Source organism: Chlorocebus sabaeus, chromosome 17, assembly GCF_047675955.1.
Source record: "Chlorocebus sabaeus isolate Y175 chromosome 17, mChlSab1.0.hap1, whole genome shotgun sequence".
In the NCBI taxonomy this organism is placed as follows: Eukaryota; Metazoa; Chordata; class Mammalia; order Primates; family Cercopithecidae; genus Chlorocebus; species Chlorocebus sabaeus.
The window spans coordinates 29,378,429-29,402,252 of NC_132920.1; the positions used below are offsets into that span (position 1 = coordinate 29,378,429).

Consider the following 23,824-nt stretch of genomic DNA (forward strand, 5'->3'; position numbering starts at 1 on the left):
CCAGCATCAACTCAAAATTCCAGAGTCTCATCTGAGATTCAGGGTAAGTTCTTTAAGCTTTGAGCCTACAAAATTTAGAAAAATGTTATTTACTTTCAAAATATTAATACAAGAGTGGAAGAGACATTTCTTATACTTTTCCATTCCAAAAGGTATAAATGGACCAAAAGAAATGAATGCGGTTTCCTCACAAGTTTGAAACTCATCATGGCAGACACTAAAAACTTAAAGCTCTAAAATAATCTCCTTTGACTCTATATTTTGAATCCTGAGCACACTGGGTGGTGCATGTGCTAGACTCATAATGCCATGTGCAGCCCCACATTTATGGCTTTGCTGAACATAACCCATATAGCTGATCTCATGGGTGAAAACTGAATGCCTGTGGCTTTTCCAGGCTGAGGTTGCACATTGCCAGTGGCTCTACCATTTAGTAGTCATGGCAGGGGTCCTGCTGCTGCAGCTCCACTAGGAATTGTCCCGGGTATTAAATTTCTCCTTTAAATATCAGTTCTGGTTTCTTTGCTCACACATATGTGCATAGGTTATTACAAGTAGCCAGGCCAAATCTTGAATACTATGTTGCTTAGAAATTTCTTTTGTCAGATACCCTTAATCATCACTCTCAAGTTTAAAGTTCCACAGATCCCCAGGGAGGGGGCAGAATGCCTCCAAGTTCTTTGCCAATGCGTGACAAGTGACCTTTACTCTAGGCCCCAGTAAGTTCCTCGTCTCCATCTAAGACCTCATCAGTCTGGACTCTATTGTCCATATCACTATCAGAATTTTGGTCACAACAACTTAACAAATCTCTACAAAGTTCCAAATTTCCACTCATTTTCTTGTCTTCTCAACTCTCCAAACTCTTCCAACTTCTGCCTGTTACCCAGTTCCAAAGGCATTTTCACATTTTCAGCTTCCTTTATAGTAATACGCAAATCCTGGTGCCAACTTTCTGAATTAGTTGGTTCTCACACTTTTATGAAGAAATACCACAGAGCTGGTAATTTATAAAGAGGTTTACATTGGCTCATGGTTCTGCAGGCTATACAGGAGTATGATTCTGGCATCTGCTCAACTTTTGAGAGGGCCTCAGAAAACTTTCAAGCATGCTGAAAGGTTAAGGGGAAGCAGGCATGACTGACTTTCCTGGAGCAGGAGGGAGAGACAGCAGGGAGGTGCCACACACTTTCGAACACCAGATCTTGTGAGAACTATCACAAGAACAGCATCCAAGAGATGGCTCTAAACCGTTCATGGAGAATCCACCCCCATAAGCCAATCACATCCCATCAGGCGCCACCTCCAACATTAGGGATTACAAGTGGGCATGGGATTTGGGTGGGGACAGAGATCCAAACGATATCGGGGTCATGGTGGACATGAGGGTGGGCTGGTCTCCCTGCTTCTCACCTGTCACCAGGGACACAGACACATTCAGATGCCTTGACAGAAAGAGAAGTCAGAGGCCCTTGAAGTCTCAAAGAGGAGCCATGAACAAATCTTCCATCTCAGTCCCTCACAAGGCAGTCTTAGAAAAAAAATAGTTGTGAACAAATTCAAGTCAGTCATGGTAAGTGGTGACACTGAACAGTCCAACACATTGAAAAATTCCAAATCAAAGAATCTCCAGAACCCAATTGTGTCCCATCTACCCCAACTCCTCCTTCACTTCAGGCCCTCTAAGGTGTCATTTTTACAAGCCTTGAGGGACACATCAGAGCCCTGGGTACTCTTCCTGTTCAGGGTGGAAGAAAAACAAAATCTGGTCAGAGTTCACAGGTGATGTGACTAAAGGAGGAATTGTGGGGTGGCCAAGCTCCCCCATGGGCTCCTGTCTACAGTATCCCAAGGATTTCAGGGATCACTCTCCCACCCCTACCACACTTACATGAAGCCTGAGCACGGCTGTCATCTGTGGAAAGAAAACAAACTGTGAGAGGCCAGGGAGGAGGCAGGGTCGTGAGATCCCAGAGGAGTTTCCAGAACTGTGACTGCAGACCCAGGTCAGGATCAGGAAACCCGAGGGAAGAGGATGTGTTGAAGTTGGACCAATTGTCCTCCTGAGGTCTGTCCTTAGCAGGGAACTTCCCCTGACTTGTGACTGCAGAGAGTCAGGTTCCCATGACCACAATCAAGGTGATATATTTGTCCTTCAATATCACAGGTACTTTACAAAAGAGTAAGAGTTGACAGGGCATCTGAACAGGGTAAATGTGCATGGAGATGGTGCCTCACAGCTGGCAGGAAATGAGCCAGCTTCCATCTGGGCTTGAAATCCACCAATGGAAGAAGAAAACTTGGAGCTCAACTCTTTCCTACCTGGGCCCTAGTTCTTCCACATCACAGCAGTGACCACAGCTCCGGGGACAACAGCACCAAGAACAACCAGGACAGTAATGATGCCCACGATGGGGAATGCGGGCTGGGAGGATGGCCCTGAGAAAGAAGGCGAATGTGAGGGGCCCTGACCCTCATGCCTCAGCCCTGACCCTGGTGAAGGGCTCCAGAAGGGCTTCTGCTTACCCTGAGAAGAGGCATGACCCCTCATTCATCTCCTTACCCCATCTCAGGGTGAGGGGCTCTGGCAGCTCCTCAGGCTGCACATGGCATGTGTATCTCTACTTCCCCCTAGAAAACACCACCACAGTTGCCTACTTCTGGAAGGTTCTGTACCCTGCAGGTCTGGTCCCCAGAAGTGTGCATCCTAAATTTGGTCCTCTCCATTCCTCTGTTGGGTCATTGTGATCTCCACAGGGTAGAAGCCCAGAGCCCAGCACCTCAGGGTGGCCTCATGGTCTGAGATGGGGTGGTGGGTCACACGTGTCTTTGGGGGATCTGAGGGGAAGAGTCAAAAAAAATCAGGCACTTTGCATTACTCATGAGACATGCCAGCAGCACCCTTATGACCATCCTGAGAATGGACGGGACACCCGGGGTGGGGAAGGGAGCACAGAACTCAGACACCATCCTGGACAAAGGCAGTGTCCAGGATAATCTCCTATTCCTTGGAAAGTTCTAGTCTCTAAGGCGGGAACAGAGATTTCTGGCCCTGGCCTGAGTAGAGTCCGAGGGACTCAGAAGAGCTGGAATCAGACCAACAGATACACATTGAGTGTGAGGCAGATAACAAAGGCTGAGAGGAAAGTTCCTGGTGCCCCAGGCTGCTGCGGGGTCAAAGGGGACAGCTGATCAGTATTCCAGGAATTGGCTTCCCCTCCTTTCCCTCAGAGACTTCATTCCTTAATTGTCCCAGAGTGCAGGGCAGGCCCTCAGTCATTCTCTAGTATAGGATCTGAAAACCCAGGAGGAATCTTTTTCCTCAGGACAAGAGGGAGAGGGGTGTTTTAGCGTTGGTCCCATTTTCCTCCCCTTCTTTTGGAAGGTGGGTCGGGGAGATCTGCAGGAGATCAGGGAGGTACCCCGTGGCCGCTGGTACCTGCGCACTGCAGCGTCTCCTTCCCATTCTTAAGGCCTTTGCTGAGCCGCTCCGGCCACCTTCCCTGCGGGTAGGTTTTCAGCAGCTCTGCATGTTCCTATACCAGGGCATCTGAGCCGCCTTGTCCTCTGGGGTCCAAGAGCACAGTTCCTGGTTTAGGACGAGGTAACTGGCGCTGTCGTAGGTTATGTTCATACTTGCGGAGGAGGCTCCAGTCCGGGTCCAGGTCGCAGCTGTGCATCCATTGGAGGGTGTGAAATCGTGTCTCCGAGGTCACTGACAGCCCAGGCCGCTGAGCCCCGCCTCTACCCCGACCAACCCCCAGGGATTTGGGCCTGAACTGAAAATAGAATTGGGTGTGGGCGCTTGGGGCTCCCATCGGGTCGAGGGTCTCCGCGGCTCCTGCAGCTTCGGGATGGGTCTCCGATTATGCTACAGTGGGTAGCACTCACAAAGCTAAGTTTTACTTTCCCAGACTATGTATCTGTGACTCTGGTCTGTTGTATTTTTAAGCTATCTTTACTTCATAGTCCTGAGTTTATGTGTGAGTCCAGGACATCACAAGACAAAGCACAATGTGTTGCCATATATTGCAACCGGGAGCCTGTACAGAATTTAATCACCTCAAAATTGCAAGTGCTCAATGCAGCCAAAGTGCCCTTCACCAGTGCTCATGAACTGCCTTTGTTTATTTATTTGTTTATTTATTTCTAGGCAGGGTGTCACTCTGTTACCCCGGCTGGAGCACAGTGGCACGCTCATGACTCACTGAAGCCTCGACCTCCTGGGATCATGAGACCAATGCTCCTCCCTCAGCCTCCCAAGTAACTGACACCACAGGCTTGTGCCACCACTCCTGGCTAATTTTTCCAAAAAATTATTTGTAGAGATGAGGTCTCCCTATGTTGCTATGGCTGGTCCTCAACTCCTGGGCTCAAGTAATCCTCAGCCTCCCAAAATGCTGGTATTACAGGCATGAGCCACAGTGGCTGACCCATGCACCTGCCTATTGTTATGAATTATTCACATCTAAGCTATGTGCAGGTTTTATTGGGACACTTGGTATTCTTTTTTAACCTGTTTCACACAGGGAGTTAATTAGTTTTTACACAGTCCCACAGAATGTATTAAAGACCAAGGTGCAAGTAACACTGTGCCAAGTTCTGCGGATAAATGCATTAAAAATCTATAAAACACTATGTTTAAATCTGAGAATTCCACTGCTTTAGAATTCTTTCTCTCTCTTCCTTTACCTCACCTCCTGCTTCTCCAGCCCTTCTCTCTGTCCCTGTCATCCCTCAGGCTCTCCTTTCCCCTTAGTCTCTACCACTCTCTCACTACTGAATTGTGGCCCTTGCTCTGTCCCCTCTCCTGCTGCTCATGACTGTTCTCCCCACAATGGTCAGCAATCCTGCTGATGTGAGTCAGATTGTGTCATTTCTTCACTTAATACCCTCCAATGGCTCCATCTCACTGTCAAGAAGGCTCTCGAATGGAAAGCACAAGCACAGGGTCTTTGGGTTGTTTTGCTCAAAGTTGTGTCTACAGAATATAAAAGCATATCTGCCACATAGTAGGCACTAAGTTAATTTTTGTTGAATGAATGAATGAAATATGATTGTGTTAAAAATTGTATCACACAAAAATCACAAAATGAAAAATGCAAAGCAAGTTAGCGAACATTTGGTTTCATACAGCTACTGTGCATATCAGTTCATAAATTCATTCCAGTGGAGAACATGTCATATGTTTAGCTGTTGAATCTGTTTATCAATTTTCTATTAGTACATAACCAATTACCACAATCTTAGTGGCTTAAAACAGTGCCCATTTATTTGTCTACATTTCCTTCATCAGAAATCCAGGCCTAGTGTGAGAGATTCTTTGTTCAGGGTTTCACAAAGCTGTACCCTCATCTTAAGATTGGGATTCTCCCCCAAGCCTATATACAGCTCATTGGCAGAATTCGGTTTCTCACAATTGTAGGACTAAGGTTCCTGTTTCCTTCGGGCTATCAGAGTAGACAGTGGGGAGAGTTTCTAATTCCTATTGGCCACCAGTGTTCTTTCCCCATGATCCCTCCATTTTCAAAGCCCACAGTGGAGGAAACCCCTCACACTGAACCCCTCTCACACTGTGAATCTCTATTCTCAGGAAGAACCCGGTCCTTTTCAGAGCTTACCTGATTAGGACAGTCCAAGCAGGATAATCCCCATCTTCAAGTCAACCGACTGGGGACCTGAAATCTATCTGCAAAACCCCTTCACAGCAGCACCTGCATTAGTGTCAACTGAGTAACTGGGGTAACGTGAGTAACCAAGGGTGGTTATTGGGGTGTCATCATAAAATCAGCCTAGCTTAGCCTGGATCTTCCTTTTGTGTTTAAATAGAACATACAAATTGGAAGTCAAAAAATAGGTCACTGTTAATGATAATAAAATATATCTCATATAGCCATGGACATTTTTCTTAAATATTAAAAGCAAATGACATGTTTGATATCTTATCATGAGTTTAGAGCAAATGAAAAAGTTCAATGACAAGTCACCTAAAACTTAGCAGCTCAAATCAACTAATATTTATCACCTCCCACAGTTTCCAATGGTCAGGAATCCAGGAGAGGTTTCTCTGTGAGCTTCGGACTCAGGGCCTGTCACCAAGTTGCAGTCTAGTTGTCATCCAGGGCTGAATCATCTGAGGGCTCAGATGGGCCTGGGGATTCACAAGACACAAGAATCTCTCACATGGCTGTTGGAAGAGGCTTCAGGTTCTTATTGTCTGGTCCAGGAGGCCTCACTCCTAGTCACATGGACCTTTCCATAGGCCTGCTTATGACACCAGCAGCCGGCTTCCCCCAGGGCTCATGATCCCAGAGAAAGAGAGAACCAAAGTAGAAGCTGCAGTGAATCTGGTGTTCTACACCCAGAGTGACAGATTATTATGTCAGCATTACTCTATCAGTTAGAAGTGAGTCATTAAGTCCAGGCCACACTCACAGGGAGGGAATGAAGCTGCACCTCTGGAAAGGAGGAGAATCAAAGAATTTATATGCATGTTAACAGCAAAATTAACATTATTGTTTCAGGATTTTGTAAATCAAATACTTCTTGTATGTGACTAATTTTCTTTAATAGCTTAAAATTCTTTTTTGTAATGATTAAAAATTTGACACAGAGAAAGGAGATACAACAATGTCTCAGATTTTTTGCAAATGCCTTTAATATTAATGTTCTCTTTGATGAGTTGCAACAAAGTTAAGGAAAATACAGTAGCTAGATCAAAGCGTCCCAAGACTTTGATGGCATGAAATAATGCCTTTAAAATCATAACTACCTTCGTTTTTCTTCAGAAGTTTCTAATTCAGTTTAAGAGTGGCCAAAATGCAAATTTTCTTACTCAAGCATCTACAAAAACATTTGCCTAATCGGGGTGCTTTGCAGTTAGAAAATTGTGAGTCCCACATCTTTGCCTGTGTAACTAGCTTAGTTAGCATCATGACAGTGATTTGGTCTGATATGGTAGATGGAAATGGTTAACTTCAATCTAGGAACAAGATTTTTCAATAACTGGCTATTCAGTGAGCATCCTATGATCAGTTTAACATCTTTCACTGTGTTTTTTAATTAGATGTGACAGAAATGATTTGGACTCCAGTATGATTCTGAAAAACACTGTTATTTTGTGCTTCTAAAAGCAGCTCTTTTGTGTTTTCCCTTCTTATTGCTATTTTATTATTTTGCTCAACAATGCTTTTTCTCTATTCTGTAAAAGTTTAATTCACTTGTATGTGTGGTAACACATGAGTAACATATCAAATTCTCAAATTCTTTGCAAGATACAATTACCTTGCACATCAAATTGAACATTGTATATCAGAAAATGTAGAGAGTTGCCAACTAGCCAAGGATCAAATGACCTATTTCTAGCCAAGGCTATTTTTCATGTTTTTCATGGCATCCTGGTCCTCTCTGTTATATGGCTCCTTACAATTGGCTGTGGCTTGTTTTTGTTGTTGTGGTTGTTGTTTGTTTGTTTGTTTTGAGATGGAGTATGGCTCTGTTGCCCAGGCTGGAGTACAGTGGCATGATCTCAGCTCACTGCAACCTCTGCCTTCTGGGTTCGAGCAATTCTCCTGCCTCAACCTTATGAGTAGCTGGGATTACAGGCACCCACCAACACATCCAGCTAATTTTTGTATTTTTAGTAGAGACCAGGTTTCACCACGCGGGTCAAGCTGGTCTCGAAATCCTGATCTCGTGATCTGCCAGCCTCCAATTTGACCTGTTTTTTTTTTTAACTTCACCATACAAAGAACTCACACTCTATGTATTCTTCTGTGATGCATGTTGTGTGTAGGAGAGTTATCTCTGATGGAGCATGGTGTTTTTCCTTTTAATTCTTTTTTTTTTTTTGAGATGGAGTTTCGCTCTTCTTGCCCAGACTGGAGTGCAGGGACACCATCTCACCTCACTTCTCAAAGTGCTGGGATCACAGACGTTAGCCACCATGCCCAGCCAATTGTGGCTTTGTTTTACCAGTAGTTATTGCTAAGGATCCTTGTGATGAACTTTGATGTTTTCTTTTCTCTTTCATTTCCTTTTTTTTTTTTTTTTTGAGACAAAGTCTTGCTCAGTTGCCCCGGCTGGAGTGCAGTGGCCGGATCTCAGCTCACTGCAAGCTCCGTCTCCCGGGTTTACGCCATTCTTCTGCCTCAGCCTCCCGAGTAGCTGGGACTATAGGCGCCCGCCACCTTGCCCGGCTAGTTTTTTTTTGTATTTTTTAGTAGAGACGGGGTTTCACCGTGTTAGCCAGGATGGTCTCGATCTCCTGACCTCGTGATCCACCCGTCTCGGCTTCCCAAAGTGCTGGGATTACAGGCGTGAGCCACGGCGATCGGCCTTCTCTTTCATTTCCAAATAATCAATCAGGAAAGGCACACAAGGTGCATTTTGAAAAATGCCACTATTGTTTTGTTTTTGTGGGCCAGGAGCAGTGGTTCATACCTGTAATCTCGGCAATTTCATAGGCTGAAGTGGGTGGATCATCTGAGGTCAGGAGTTTGAGAGCAGCCTGGTCAACATGGTGAAACCCATCTCTACCAAAAATAGAAAAATTAACCAGGAGTGGTGGTGTGTGCCTGTAATCCCAGCTACTTGGGATGCTGAGGCAGGAAAATCCCTTTAACCCAGGAGGCAGAGGTGGCAGTGAGCTGAGATTGCGCCACTGCGTTCCAGCCTAGGCAACAAGAGCGAGACTCAAAATAAATAAATAAGTAAAGTTTTATGATCAAGTAGCTAACTACCTGGGCATCCCCTCCTGGCATAAGAAACAGAACCTATGAAGCCAGCCTAGACTGTTGTCAAATCCTATCCCCCAGAAGGAACCTATATCTTGAGTCTTGTATTTATTATTCCTTTGCTTTGTCACTAAAGATGTTTACAATAAGTATATATATACCCAAATCACAGTTTGACCTGTTTTTTTAACTTCCACATACAGAGAACTCACACTCTATGTATTCTTCTGTGATGCACGTTATGTGTAGGAGAGTTATCTCTGATGCAGGAGGCTGCTTTTCCTTTTAATTATTTTATTTTATTTATCTATTCATTTTTTGCGATGGAGTTTCTCTCTTGTTGCCCAGGCTGGAGTGCAGGGGCACAATCTCAGCTCACTACAACCTCCCTCCGCCTCCCTGGTTCAAGCGATTCTCCTGTCTCAGCCTCCCAAGTGGCTGAGATTACAGGTGCCTGCCACCACGCCTGGCTAATTTTTGTATTTTTAGTAGAGATGGGGTTTCACCATGTTGGTCAGGCTGGTCTGGAACTCTTTTTTTTTTTTTTTTTTTGAAATAGAGTCTTGCTTTGCTGCCCAGGCTGGAATGCAGTGGGGAGATGTTGGCTCACTGCAAGCTTCATCTCCTGGGTTCACGCCATTCTCCTGCCTCAGCCTCCCAAGTAGCTGGGACTACTGGTACCTGCCACCAGGCCTGGCTAATTTTTTTTTTTTTTTTTTTTTTTTTTTTTTTTGTATTTTTAGTAGAGATGGAGTTTCACCGTGTTAGCCAGGATGGTCTTGATCTCCTGACCTCATGATCCACCCACCTCGGCCTCCCAAAGTGCTGGGATTACAGGCTGGTCTCGAACTCTTGATCTCAGGCAATCTGCCCGCCTTGACCTACCAAAGTGCTAGGATTACAGGGGTGAGCCACCGTGCCCGCCTTCATTCATTTTCACTGCTAAAGTTTTACTTTTTGCGATTATACCACAATTTTGTTAATTCGCATTGATGTATATGTGATTGTTTCCAGTTTTTGCCATAAACATTGGTGTACACGTCTCCTGGACACATAGCCAAGAATGTCCCCAGAGTATATGCTCAGGAGCAGATGGTGGGATTATTTGCTGCATTGATGTTAATCATACTAGATAAGGCTAATTGATTTCCCAAGTGCTTGTACCAAGAATGGGAAAGAGCTCATGTTGCTCAGGTGTTCTGAAAACATTCAGTTGAAGGTGGAGATTAAATGTTAAAAAACACTGTCTTGGCTACAGAATCACCTTAGGCATTTTTTCATATTCCATTAATAACTTCCTTTTCTTTACTTTTATTCTATAATTTATGGCATTATACTTTTAGCCTAAGATTAAAATAATGTTTCCTTTTAGCCTAACCACATAGCACTTGTGAAAAAAATAGAGGGAGGGAGAAAGCTCTGAGGGAGAAAAGGAGGAAAGAAGGAAGGAAGGACAGAGAAAAGCAAAATAAAAAGTTTCACTAAAGAATAGCGGGAAAGGACTAGAAACAGCAAGTATGGCTAACATTATTAAAATGCAACAAATTAAAAGAGATGTGGATAATATTCGTAGAATAATAGAAACTTGAGAAAGCCTTAATAGTTATTAACTGCTGTGTCACAAACTACCTAAAAATTTAGTGGCTTAATACAAAAAATATCTGTTAGCTCAAAGAGGTACTACAAACACAAGCAAAATCAGTTCTATGAGGGTGGCAGAAGTTGGATAAAGAGAAGGATTTTACAAGTTGGAATAAGTAAGAGTTATTGACGTGCAGATGGAAATGATTTTTAGTCCAAGTCTTCCAAGGAGCAGATGCCAAGATGAGCTTCAAGTCTGTGGCATTTTATGAGGGGACACACCTGTAAGGGTACATGGGAAGTGAGCCAGAAATCCCTGGAAAAAGCGGCAGACCAAGATGCAAGTGTGACCCCAGGTGCTGGACAGAAGGAGAGGAGGTTTGTTCCACGCATCCTAGAGCACGGACCATCTAAGGAGGGTTGAGCAAGGCCATGGAGGAGTCCTCCAGCCACAGTTGGCCATCAGAGGAGTCCCATCTCTCCCAGAAATGGTCTGCCTTAGCGGTCACTGGCTGGGAAAAGCCTATGGGGGAAGCAGGGCTTCTGCACCAATGCCACTGAGGGTGTCAGAGCACAGGAGCACAGCCTTAGGAGATCACCCAGGAGTGTGACTCAATTCTTCCTTCCTGAGGGTCTGGGCTCTTGAATAGGAAACCCTCTCAGGCTGGGTTGCTGGATGTTTCTGCTCACACTTAACAATGGGACAAGGGGAACCAGGGTCCCCACGTGGACCTCTGGTTTCCACACACCTCTGCTGCCCTCATTGTGTGATAGCAGCCCTGCCTCCTCCTCTTCTTACCTGCTTGTTTCTGGGAACATTCTATTCAAACTTCCCTGGGGGCAACCAAAATGTGTAGTTCCATGGATTCCCATTTGTCTCCTTGCCAGGGTGCCCCCTTTGGGAAACCAGGACCTCCTACCCTGCAGAGTCCAGATTTTGGAGATGAGAAGTGCAAAATCACCCTGGTGGTGAATATAAGGGATGAGACATGGAGCCACACTTGCTTTGACTTTTTGATTTTTGGACCCATGTATTCTTACTTCTGAACACACAGAACCATAGATACGTGTTTGATTCAATGCATGCACCACATCCTGAAAGATGGCCCCCATTCCTCAGAGGGTTTCATCTAAGCTGGTACTGAGTTGTGCCTGTAGAGACCTGTCCATGACTGAGTGGCTGGCACCCCTGGGAGGTGCAGGTGTTGATGGGAGGCACAGGTGTTGATATGACCAGGGGCTCCCATGGTCATGGCTCACGCTTCATCCCCTTCCCTCTGAGGTGTGTCCCGTGGGCAGATAATGTACTGAAATTCTGAGCCAGTGGATCAGGAATGCAGATAGTGATGCTGGCTGAGGGTGTGAACACAGAGACGAAAACCACACCACATGGAATAGGTGCCTATCCCTGTGAGGATGAACCCCTGGCCCTTCCAGGATGGATGGGGCTCAAGCTGTTCAACTTGTCACTTAGTTAGTCAGTTACCTGAAGAAACAGTGCCCTATGGGTCCCATCATTGGTCTGTAATGCTCATCAGCAGAGTATTCAGAGGAAGCAGCAGCTGGACGGTCCTTGGTAAGGGGGAGTCAGTGCTGCTGGACCCACTTGTAGCCTCATTCCTGCCACTGTGTTTATCCACTTATCAGTGCTTCCTGTCAGACCTGGGCTGATCCGTGATGCCAGCTGGCTAACTTCAATTTATCTTCAATTTGTTTGGTGATTCAGGGCCATGTCAGGACTGGGTGTTTTCTGTGGGCGTTAACATGGAATTAAAGCTCAACCCACATGGACCATTTTCATCTCATGATAGATCCTGCTGGGCCTGTCCCATCTATGCCTCTGTGGGTCACATAGAAGCCGATACACAAGGGCACTTGGAATCACAAGGTTGCTTGGTGTCCCATGATCAAGCATTCTATCTTATCAGGGCCAGGAACATGCTAAAAGTTGCTTCTAACAGGGAGCATGTTTCTCTGTTGTGGATTCCATGGCCTTACTCCAGATCCCAGGCCCTCCATTCTGACTCTCCCATTGATGCTTGGTTCAGCTCCATCCTGCATCTTTCCCCACACCGCCACCTCCAGCACCAGGGGTCTGAGGGATGGTGACTGGCTGCACCACAGCCTGGGTCTGCAGCAGTGTCCTTTCCTGTCCAGGCTCCACTCAAAGCTGGCCTCCTCCTATATCACCCAGAGTGTGGGCCAAAGAAATATACTTAGATGTGGAATGTGGTGTTGACAGAACCCAGAGAAGCTGGGTAGTGTGCGTCCTTCCTTCTGGTGAGGATACAAGGGGAGAGCCCTGTATGCCCCTAACCACTGGACTCATAAAACTTCACTGCAGTGTCCACTCTTGAAGCTCTGTAAGGTTAATCTTCACCTTCCATAGGGCACATGTTTTGCCAAGGAATTCAGCGTACTTTTCTCCTCTTGCTTTTCCATCCTGATCTATGTGATATTGCCAATGAAATGAGCATATTTAGTATTCTGTGATATGTCTGATTTGTCCAGGTCTCTTAAGGTGATATTTACAGAAGGTTGAGGAGTTAAGGTAGCCCTGAGGCAAGCTATCAATAAATGTATTATAAATCCCATTTGAATGTGAATCATTCCATACCCATTTTCTACATGGAATGGGAAGGAATGTACTCACCAAATCCACAGCTGCTTGCCATGTGCCTGAGGCCTTATGAATCTCCCCAAGCAGTGATATCCAGCCAGCATGGCAGCTGCAATTAGGACTCCTACTAGGTCAAGTCTGGAGAAATTCCATTCATGCTTTATCAGGCTTCTTCAGGGACAGACTGCTGAATTATATGGAGATAATAGGCAATTCCAACACCACCCTCCCCCTCCATCCTTCAGCTCTGAAATGGCAGTGCTACCCCTACAATACCTGCAGTACCCACCACAAGTCCCACCCTGGGGCACAATATTGCTTCTGGCTTGGCTGGGATGAGGGAAGTTGTAGAGGATTCCCTTTGGGCTTCAGCACAATGAGAGCCCTTACTCTCAGACTAGGGACGCAGTGTGGGGGTGATTCGAGTTGCCAGTGCATGAAGGCCAATTATGCATATGGGGAATGGGGAGATAACCAGGACTGGGTTTATGGACCCAGTGGTCCCACTGTGGGCCATAGTGTGTCCAGGTTTATTTTCTGGCCTCCTTAAGCCCCACTGTGGATTCTGAATCTGAAGCTTGGCTGAAGTCTAGGAATTGAGACTGGGATCATGACTTTGTATTTGGTCAAACACCCTCAGCCTCCTGCTCCTCAATTCTTGCACTCTCATCATAGATATGAAGCAGTGCCCTCGCTGGCCGCCCATCTGTTCTGACCCTGGGACACCACCTTTTATTAACCTTCCCCACAACCCCTTGAGGGCCGAGCCCCCTTGGCTGCTACTCTGAGTTCTCACAGTAACTGTGCCCTCTATATTTTGCAGGTCACTGCAAAGGAGGGTTCCTAAAGCATTCACTCCTGACCCTGAGGGAGGTGGGTGCACCTACTCCAGGTCTCAGGTCGGCCACAGATAAGCAAAAACTCCTGACGTTCAAAACTGTCCTGGGCCACATTCAGCCCACGAGCCGCAGGTTGGACAAGCTTGCATCTAGAATGTATGCACCACAATGCCAGAAATTTTTCTGTTTTGACTTTAATGATGCTTTCTAAATGCAAAAGCAGTCATATCCCTAGCAGACAACAAATGTCAGTGGAATGAATGATCACTGCAGAGCACCTCCCTATTCTAAAGCCAATATTTTTATTAATGTAGCCTCAGGGCAAATGCTGTTTCATGGCAGCTAAAGAACAACATCATTTCATGTGGACATCGATGCCGCCAGTGCTTTTCTCACCAGGGCTGCTTGTGCGTCCTCCCTTCCTTCCCCCTCCTCCCACACCAACCCTCCTGCACACTGCAGCACACAACCATATTTTTCTCTTCAGGAACAATAACCCTAGCCTTATGGGTACAATTTTCCATCCACATACGAATCTAAATTAGACTCTGCTTTATACATCCATGAGTTTGGATTGGAGCCAACGCTAGGATTACTACAACTCAGGACAGGAAGATGAGTAGGACAGCAGAAGAGGAGCTCCAACAGAAGGTTACCTGTGATGAGAAACTAGGGGACCCATCCTCTCTGCAAATTTCAGAATCTGCTTCCTTTAAAAAGATTGGAGACAAGATGGAAAATACAATCCAGGAAAGAGCCCTGGGAGGAGGGCAAGATCTGGACAGGTCTGAAAATTTCTCTCTTGATACCACAAGATTTGTATGCAGGGACCGCCCTAGGTGACATCCAACTCCCTGTGATCACAGGTCTTGGTGGGACTAGGTTCTACTGAAGGGCCAAGGACAATGAAGGAGCAAAGATGACCCAGCCAAGCAGTGACCACATAAAGCCCGTGGTGGCCGGAACACAAACTGGGCACAGCCCCATCTACTCTCCTCCCCTGCAACAAATCAGCACAAGAAACATGTGGACTCTGGAAGGTTCTCAGGTCTTCCATTTATTTTGTCTCTCAAATTTTAGGAATCTTCTCCTTTAATTAACTCATCAACCTCTCATGGCAAGAATTTGAAAAAGTAAATTTATACTCAGGTTCTAATTTTAATAGGGAAGGAAGAAGTTACAGCTCAGTGCAAAATGAAGTTGAGATAGAGATAGAGACATCCCAGCCCCACCTCTCTGGAACAGGAAAGATAAATGGGGAGGGAACACAGGTCAGTGTGGGGAAGAGGGTCATGGTAGACACGGAGGTGGGGTGTTCTCCCCACCTCCTCACATTATGCCTGCAGGAACACAGACATATTCAGGTGCCTTTGCAGAAAGAAAGTCAGGGTTCTTCAAGTCACAAAGAGAAGGCATGAACAAATCTTGCCTCGCAGTCCCACACAAGTTAGCTGTCTCACACTATAGGAAAAATATTCATGAACAAATTCATATCTGTCACAGTGAGGAGTGACACTTTAAACAGCCCATCACATGCTCAATACATCCAAGTCAAAGAAACCCCACAGCACAGCTGCGTCCACTGTTCCCCCCAACACCCCACACACATCAGGCCCCCCAGGGTCTCACCTTTATAAGCCGTAAGAGACACATCAGAACCTTGGGCACTGTCACTGCCTGGAGTAGAACAAAAACAGGACCTGGTCAGATCCCTCTGGAGATGTGACTAGAGGAGGAACTGTGGGCTGGGTGAGCTCCCCCATGGGCCCCCAACCACAACATCCCAAGGATCTCGGGGTTCAGCCTCCTTCATACTTACTTGCAGCCTGAGAGTAGCTCCCTCCTTTTCTATCTGTGGGAAGAAAATGTCCTGTGAGATATCAGAAAGGAGTCAGGGCCATAAGGTCCTACAGGAATCTCCTAGTCTTGGACCCCAGAGAAGTTTCCAGAAATGTGTGATTGCAGACCCAGGGCAGGATCAGGAAACATGCAGAAAGCAGGTGTGGGTCCTGGACCAATTGCCCTCCTGAGGTCTGTCCTCAGCAGGGACCTTCCCTTGTGACTTGTGACTGCTGGGATCAGGTCCCATCACCATAATCAAGGTGATAAATCTGTCCTTCATTGTAACAGGTGCTTTACAAAAGAGTAGGTGCTGGCACACAGGGCCCAGGCTGGGTCAGCCCATGAGTGTGGATGGTGCTTCCCAGTAACCAGACAGGGTACATTTCTACCTGGGGCTTGAAACCCTCAGTGAGACAAGAAATCCCAGACCCCACTCCTCACCCCTTCCTCACCTGAGCTCTTCCTCCTCCACATCACAGCAGCAACCACAGCTCCAGTGACCACAGTTCCAAGGAGAACCAGGCCAGCAATGATGCCTACGATGAGGATGGTAGACTGGAAAGATGGCTCTGGGAAAAGAGGGGAAGGTGAGGGGTCCCGACCCTGCTAAAGGTCTCCAGAAAGGCTTCAGCTTTCCCTAAGAGACATGACACCCCCATCTCCCTCTTTACCCCATCTCAAGGTGAGGGGCTCGGGCAGACCCTCATGTTGCACATGACAGGTGTATCTCTGCTCCTCTCCAGAAGGCACCACCACAGCAGCCCACTTCTGGAAGGTTCCATCCCCTGTAGGCCTGGTCTCCACGAGCTCTGTGTCCTGAGTTTGTTCCTCTCCATCCCGCTGCCAGGTCAGTGCGATCTCCGCAGGGTAGAAGCCCAGAGCCCAGCACCTCAGGGTGGCCTCGTAGTCAGAGACGGGGTGGTGGGTCACATGTGTCTTGGGGGGGTCTGATGGGAGTCAGAAAATTCAGTCATTTTGCATCTGTCATGGGACACTCCACCAGCACGCAAGTGACCATCTTGAGAATGGACAGGACACCTGGGGTGGGGAAGGGAGCCCAGAACCCAGACACCATCCTGGACACAAGCACCTGGGAGAATCTCCTATTCCGTGGAAAATTCTATTCCCTGAGGAGGGAACAGTGACTTCTGCTCCTGACCTGAGTGGAGGCTGAGGGACTCAGAGGAGCTGGACTCAGACCCCCACACACATTGAGTGTGAAGCAGAGAACAAGGCCTGAGAGGAAAAGTCACGGGGCCCAAAGTTGCTGCCGGTGTCAAAGGGAACCCCTGATCAGTATTTGAGGGATCGTCTTCCCTTCATTCCCTCAGAGATTTTATCCTTAATTGTGTCAGAGAGCAGGGCGGACCCTCAGAGTCACTCTCTGGTACAGGATCTGGAAACCCAGGAGGATTCCTCTCCCTCAGGACCAGAGGGAAGGCGATATTCTAGTGTTGGTCCCATTTGTCTCCCCTCCTTGTGGGAGGCCAGCCCGGGAGATCTACAGGCGATCAGGGAGGCGCCCCGTGGCCCCTGGTACCCGCGCGCTGCAGCGTCTCCTTCCCGTTCTCCAGGTATCTGCGGAGCCACTCCAGGCACTCGCCCTCCAGGTAGGTTCTGTGCTGCTCCGCCACACCCGCCGCCTCCCACTTCCGCTGGGTGTTCTGAGCCGCCGTGTCCGCGGCCGTCCAGGAGCGCAGGTCCTCGTTCAGGGCGATGTAATCCCTGCCGTCGTAGGCGAACTGTTCATACCCGCGGAGGAGGCGCCCGTCGGGCCCCAGGTCGCAGCCGTACATCTTCTGGACGGTGTGAGACCCTGGCCCCGCCCCCGCGGTCAGCCCCGCCCACCGAGCCCCGCCCCGCCCCGCCCAACCCGCGGGGATTTTGGCCCAAACTAAAAAGGAAATCGGGTAAAGGCGCCTGGGGCTCTCCCGGGTCAAGGGTCACCGGGTCCCGCGGCTTCGGGGTGGATCTGGGACCCAGAGACTCGGGGCCACCCGGGCCGTCCGTGGGGGATGGGGAGGGGTCGTGACCTGCGCCCCGGGCCGGGGTCACTCACCGGCCTCGCTCTGGTTGTAGTAGCGGAGCAGGGTCCGCAGGTTCTCTCGGTAGGTCTGTGTCGCGGTCTTCATGTTCTGTGTCTCCCGGTCCCAATACTCCGGCCCCTCCTGCTCCACCCACGGCGCCCGCGGCTCCATCCTCTGGCTCGCGGCGTCGCTGTCGAACCGCACGAACTGCGTGTCGTCCACGTAGCCCACGGCGTCGCTGTCGAACCGCACGAACTGCGTGTCGTCCACGTAGCCCACGGCGATGAAGCGGGGCTGCCCGCGGCCGGGCCGGGACACGGAGGTGTAGAAATACCTCATGGAGTGAGAGCCTGGGGGCGAGGAGAGGCTGGGACCCGCCCGACCCTCCTCCCCGCGCGGCTCCCCGGGTCCTGAGCCCCCGCCGGGCGGGCCCCTCGCTCCTCCCCGCAGAGGCCTTTTCCCTCCCGACCCCGCACTCACCCGCCCGGGTCTGGGTCAGGGCCAGGACCCCTGAGAGCACCAGGAGGAGGGTTCGGGGCGCCATGACCGCCATCCTCGGCGTCTGCGGAGAATCTGAGTCCTGGTGGTGAGTGGAGACTTTAGAACCGGGACTGCGGCGACGCTGATTGGCGTCTCTAGAAACCTGACACCCAATGGGAGTGAGAACGGGGTCCGCGTCGTGACTATTCCGGAAGAAGGACAAGATGCAGGTTGTGAGAAGAAGAGAAACTGCGGAGATGGGGAATCCCCAACGCTGGGACTCCCCAATCCATACATCGCCTTCGGGGCCTGAGACCCTGAGAGCCAAACCTGGGGCCCTGGGACTTCGCCCTGACCCCGCTCCTCTTGTGCCAAGCTCTCTGTCTCACTGTTTCCCTGAGTCTTGGCCCAGGAGCTGTCTGAGAAACCAGGAAGAAACCCTCCGCATGGGCCCCGTCCCTCTCCCTTCACTTTTCATCCCGGAATCTCCATCCGTGAACTGGACTCCCTGCCTCCCACTCCTTACCTATCCCCTTGGACTCTTCTAGAAGAAAACTCACCCCACGGAGCTTGGTACCAGAGACTGAGCTTACTCTGGGAGTGAAGGTATAGAGACTTTTTTTTTTGGTTGTTGTTTTTTTTCTAAATCTGGAAAAGTTGCGCCTGAGTGCATGAGATAGAATAGAGATCAGTTTGCTGTTTGTTTATTAAATACATTGGGTTGTAGAATCTTGGTAACCCCCAAATGATCAGGAATCTAATCGGTAAAAAATGTGACTTTGGCCCCTTGATTTATAAATGTGTCCAAAAGCGTTACAACAGGACTCACAAAGCTCCTAAATTTCACTTTCGCAAACAATGTATCTGTGACTCCCACTTGTCGTATTTTAAATTTACCATCATTCCATAGCTCTGAGTTTCTGTGTGAGTCCAGAATATTTCCTCAGTATAAACTAGCACACTGTGTTACTATATGTTGCAACCAGGAGACCTATAGTTTGCAGACTATATGTCCGCAAACAGTACAGACTATTCACCTCACAGTTGCAACTGTTCAATGCAGTCACAATGCCCCTCACCAGTGCTCATGCACTGCCTGTTTTTAGGAAGTATCCATTTCTAAGTGTTGTGTATGTTTTATAGGAACACTTAGTATTTTTGAAACCTGATTAACATAAAAGCAATTAGTTTTTAGGCAGACCCACATAAGATATTAAAGGCCAACTGCCAAGGACACCCTACTAGGCTCTGTAGATGGATATATTAAAATCCATAAAACAATGTATTGAAACCTAAGAATTCTGCTGCTTTCGAATTCTTTCCTCTGGTCCTTATCCTCAGCGCCTGCTTCTCCAGCCCTTCCTTCAGTCCCTCTCATCCTTCAGACCCTCCTCTCCCCTTAGTCCCCACCACACTGTCACTCGTGAATTGTGACACTAGCACTGTCCCATGACCTGCTACGTGACTGTTGTCTTCACAGTGGTCCTGCTCCTGTCAGTCAGAGTGTGTCATTTCTCCACCTAAAACACTCTGGTGTCTCCACCTTGGTCTTGTGAAACTTCTGGAGTGTCAGGCAGGTGAGCATATGAAGGCATACCTAGTTCATCATAGGCACTAAATTAATTTTTGTTGACTTAATGAATGAAATATGAGTGTATTAAATTGCATCCCAGATAATTATGAAGTGTAAAACACTGAAAAAGTTCAGAAAGATTTTATGTTATGTAACTAGTGTGCGTATCAATTCATCAATTCATTCATGCACTACCACCCCTGGCGAAACAACGCCCATTTATCTACTTCTAGTTCCTTGCTCAGAAATCTGGGCAAGATGTGGATAGAATCTCTGTTCTGGGCTTCCAAAAGCTGTGTTTTCATTTTGAATCCTCCTTCAGGTTTATAGAGAGGTGGCAGAATGCAGTTTCTTACAGTTGTAAGACTGAAGTCCCTGTTCCTTGCTGGTTGTCAATGTAGAGAACGTGAAGGGCTGCGCTCAATTCCTGTTGTTCACCAGTGTTCTTTCCTACACAGGCCACCCCTCCTTTTTTTTTTTTTTTGGCAGAGTGTGGCTCTGTAGCCCAGGCTGGAGTGCAGTGGTGCAATCTCAGCTCACTGCAAGCTCCACCTCCCTGATTCACGCCATTCTCCTGTCTCACCCTCCCAAGTAGCTGGGACTACAGGCACCCACCACTACGCTCAGCTAATTTTTTTTTTTTTTTTTTTTTTTTTTTTTTTTGTATTTTTAGTAGAGACAGGGTTTCACCGTGTTATTCAGGATGGTCTCGATCTCCTGACCTCTTGATCTGCCTGCCTCAGCCTCCCAAAGTACTGGGATTACAGGCGTGAACCACCGCACCCGGCCCATAGCCTCTTCATTTTCAAAGCCCACGGTGGAGGAAACCCCTCATGCTGAATCCTTTTCACACTGTGAATCTCTATGCTCAGGAAGAACCTGGTCCTTTCAAGGGCTCACCTGATTAGGACAGTCCAAGCAGGAGAAATCCAGCCTAAAGTCAACTAATTGAGGCGCTTAATTATATCTGCTAAATCCCTTCACAGCAGCACCTACATTAGAGTTGGTTGAATCACTGGGGGAAGGTGAATGACCAGGAGCTGGCTGTTGGGGCCATCATAGAATCAGCCCAGCAAGGGCTGGATCTTCCTTTTCTGTTTAATTGAGACACAGTAGGAAATTGAAGTTCAAGTAAAGTGATCATTGTGAACGATATTAAACTACATCCTCTTTGGCCATGGAAATTCTCCTTACCTTTTAAAACTAAATTACATGTTTAATATCTTATAATTACTTTAGGCCATATGTGGTGGCTCACGCCTGCTATCCTAGCACTGTGGAAGGCAGAGGAAGGCAGATTTGTTGACTCCAGAAGTTCAAGATCAGCCTGGGCAAAACCCCCATCTCTACAAAAATATTAGAAAATTAGTCAGGCATGGTGATTGATGCCTGTAGTCCCAGCTACTCAGGAGGCTGAGATCAGAGGGTCCCTTGAGCCCAGGAGGTTGACACTGCAGTGCATGGTGATCATGCCGCCGCACTCCAGCCTGGGTTACAGAGTGAGACCTTGTCTCAAAAATAATAATGATAATAATGATACATTTGGAGCAAATGCAATTTAACATGTAATAATACATCCTCTCTTGTGAAAATGTATTATTTATTTACGATTGAGTAACAAATTATGTAACACTTAGCTCAAAACAACAAATATTCATCATCTCCCACAGTTTCCAATGGTTAGGAATCCAGGAGAAGTTTCCCTGAGTGCTTCTGGCTCAGGGTCTCTCACAAGGTTGCAGTCCAGTTGTCAGCCTAGGCCTGCATCATCTGAGGGCTTCACTGGGGCTGAGGATTCACAAGAAAGATGAATCAGTCACATGGCTGTGGAAAAGGCCTAGTTCCTTGTTATCTAGTACCAGAAGGTCTCAGTTCTCAGTCACATGGACCTTCCTGCAGGGCTGCTTATGGCAAAGCAGCTGGCTTCCCCCAGAGCTCATGATCCCAGAGACAGAGAGAGAGAGAAGGTGGAAGCTGCGGTGAGTTTTATGTTCTACACCCAACATCACAAACTGTTATGTCAGCATTATTCTATAAGTTAGAAGTTGTATTAGTCCATTCTCACACTGCTATAAAGAAATACCTGAGATTGGGTGATTTATAAAGGAAAGAGGTTTAACTGACTCACAGTTCTGCATTGCTGAGGAGCCCCAGGAAACTTAGAGTCATGGCAGAAGTGGAAGCAAACATGTCCTTCTTCACATGGTGGCAGGAGAGAGAAATGCAGAATGAAGCAGGAAAATGCCCCTTATAGAACCATCACATCTCATGAGAATTCCCTCAGTATCATGAGAACAGCATGGGGGAACTGTCCCCATGATCCAGTCACCTCCCATGTGGTCCCTCCCCCAACAGGTAGGGATTACAATTCGAATGACAATTCAAGATGAGATTTGGGTGGGAACACAGAGCCAGTCCATATCAGAAGTGCCTCATTAAGTCCAAGCCACACTCAAGAGGGGGAATTAAGCTGCACCTCTGGAAGGGAACAGTATCAAACGATTTTAATATATATTAAAAGCAAAATTAAAACTATTGTTTCTGGTTTTTGAAAATCAAAGACTTCTATTATCTAATTATTTTTCATTAACTCTTTAAGCTTGTCTTTTAATTTAATTGTATTTTAAGTTCCAGGGTACCTGTGCAGGATGTGCAGGTTTGTTACATAGGTAAACATGTGCCATGGTGGTTTGCTGCACCTATCAACTCATCACCTAGGCATTAACCCTGGCATGCATTAGCTGTTTTTGTTAATGATCCTCCCAACCACTGCCCTCTCCCAACAGGCCCCAGTGTGTGTTGTTCCTCTTGCTGTGTCCATGTGTTCTCATTGCTCAGTTCCCAGTTATAAAAGAGAACATGTGTTGTTTGGTTTTCTGTTCCTGTGTGAGTTTGCTGAGGATAATGGCTTCCAGCTCATCCATATCCTTGAAAAGGACTTGATCTCATTCCTTTTTATGGCTGCATAATATTCCATGGTGTATATGTACCATATTTTCTTTATCCAGTCCATCATTGATGGGCATTTGGGTTGATTCCATGTCTTCGCTGAAGACTATTCACTCTTCACTATTCCACTGTGAATAGTGCAATGAGTGTAAACATGCATATATCTTTATAATAGAATGATTTATATTCCTCTGGGTATATATCCTGTATTGGGGTTGCTGGGTCAAATGGTATTTCTGGTTCTAAATCTTTGAGGAATTGCCACGCACAATGGATTAACCGATTTATTTTCCTCTAACAGTGTAAAAGCATTCCTGTTTCTCCGCAACCTCGCCAGCATCTGTTGTTTCTTGACTTTTTAATAATTGCCATTCTGACTGGCATGAGATGGTATCTCATTTGTGGTTTTGATTTGCATTTCTGTAATGATCCGTGATGTTGACCTTTTTTTCATATTTTTGTTGGGCATATGTGCGTCTGCTTCTGAGAAGTGTCTGTTCAGGTCCTTTGTCCACTTTTTAATGAAGTTGTTTTTTTCGTGTAAATTTGCTTAAGTTCTTTGTAGATTCTGAATATTAGAACTTTGTCAGATGAGTAGATTGCACAAATTTTCTCCCATCCATAGGATGTCTGTTTGCTCTGATGATAGTTTATTTTGCTGTGCAGAAGCTATTTTGTTTAATTAGATCCCATTTGTCAAGTTTTGCTTTTGTGGCAGATGCTTTTGGCGATTTCATCATAAAATCTTTGCCCATCCCTATGTCCGGAGTGGTATTGCCTAGATTTTCTTCCAGGGTTTTTCTAGTTTTGGATTTTACGTTTAAGTCTTTAATCCATCTTGAGTTAACTTTTGTGTAAAATGTAAGGAGGGGGTCCAGTTTCAATTTTCTGCATATGGCTAGCCAGTTCTCCCAGCATCATTTATTAAATAGGGAATCCTTTCCCTGTTGCTTGTTTTTGTCAGGTTTGTTGAAGATCAAATGGTTGTAGATGTGCAGTCTCTTTTCTGAGTTCTCTATTCTGTCCCATTGGTTTATGTGCCTGTTTTTGTAGCCTTGTAGTATAGTTTTAAGTCGGGTAGGCTGCTGCCTCCAGCTTTTTCTTTTAGCTTAGGATTCTTCTGGCTCTACAAGCTCTTTTTGGATCCACATGAATTTTAAAATAGTTTTTTTCTAATT

At 46.9% G+C, this 23,824-nt stretch overlaps 1 protein-coding gene and 1 long non-coding RNA gene across 3 annotated transcripts; both read right to left on the bottom strand.

Moving 5' to 3' along the window:
* Window positions 1-5,039: 5,039 nt before the first annotated feature.
* On the bottom strand, window positions 5,040-7,799 carry LOC140708855 (uncharacterized). Its single transcript, XR_012089095.1, has 2 exons — window positions 7,759-7,799; window positions 5,040-6,151 (listed from the first exon to the last, which is right to left on the bottom strand). It is a non-coding gene; the product is annotated as an uncharacterized lncRNA (long non-coding RNA).
* Window positions 7,800-14,816: 7,017 nt separating this feature from the next.
* Window positions 14,817-18,247, bottom strand: LOC103247141 (patr class I histocompatibility antigen, A-126 alpha chain-like). 2 transcript variants are annotated; one of them, XM_073005788.1, is made up of 8 exons: window positions 18,125-18,247; window positions 17,677-17,994; window positions 17,158-17,433; window positions 16,289-16,564; window positions 16,070-16,186; window positions 15,595-15,627; window positions 15,405-15,452; window positions 14,817-15,236 (listed from the first exon to the last, which is right to left on the bottom strand). In XM_073005788.1, the coding sequence occupies exons 1-8, from the start codon at window positions 18,195-18,197 to the stop codon at window positions 15,232-15,234; spliced, it is 1,146 nt and encodes a 381-aa protein (XP_072861889.1). In that variant the 5' UTR covers window positions 18,198-18,247; the 3' UTR covers window positions 14,817-15,231. The 2 variants fall into 2 exon arrangements, with proteins under 2 accessions (XP_072861889.1, XP_072861888.1); XM_073005787.1 differs by lacking the exon at window positions 14,817-15,236 and having other exon boundaries at window positions 15,298-15,452.
* Between the last annotated feature and the right edge of the window lie 5,577 nt (window positions 18,248-23,824).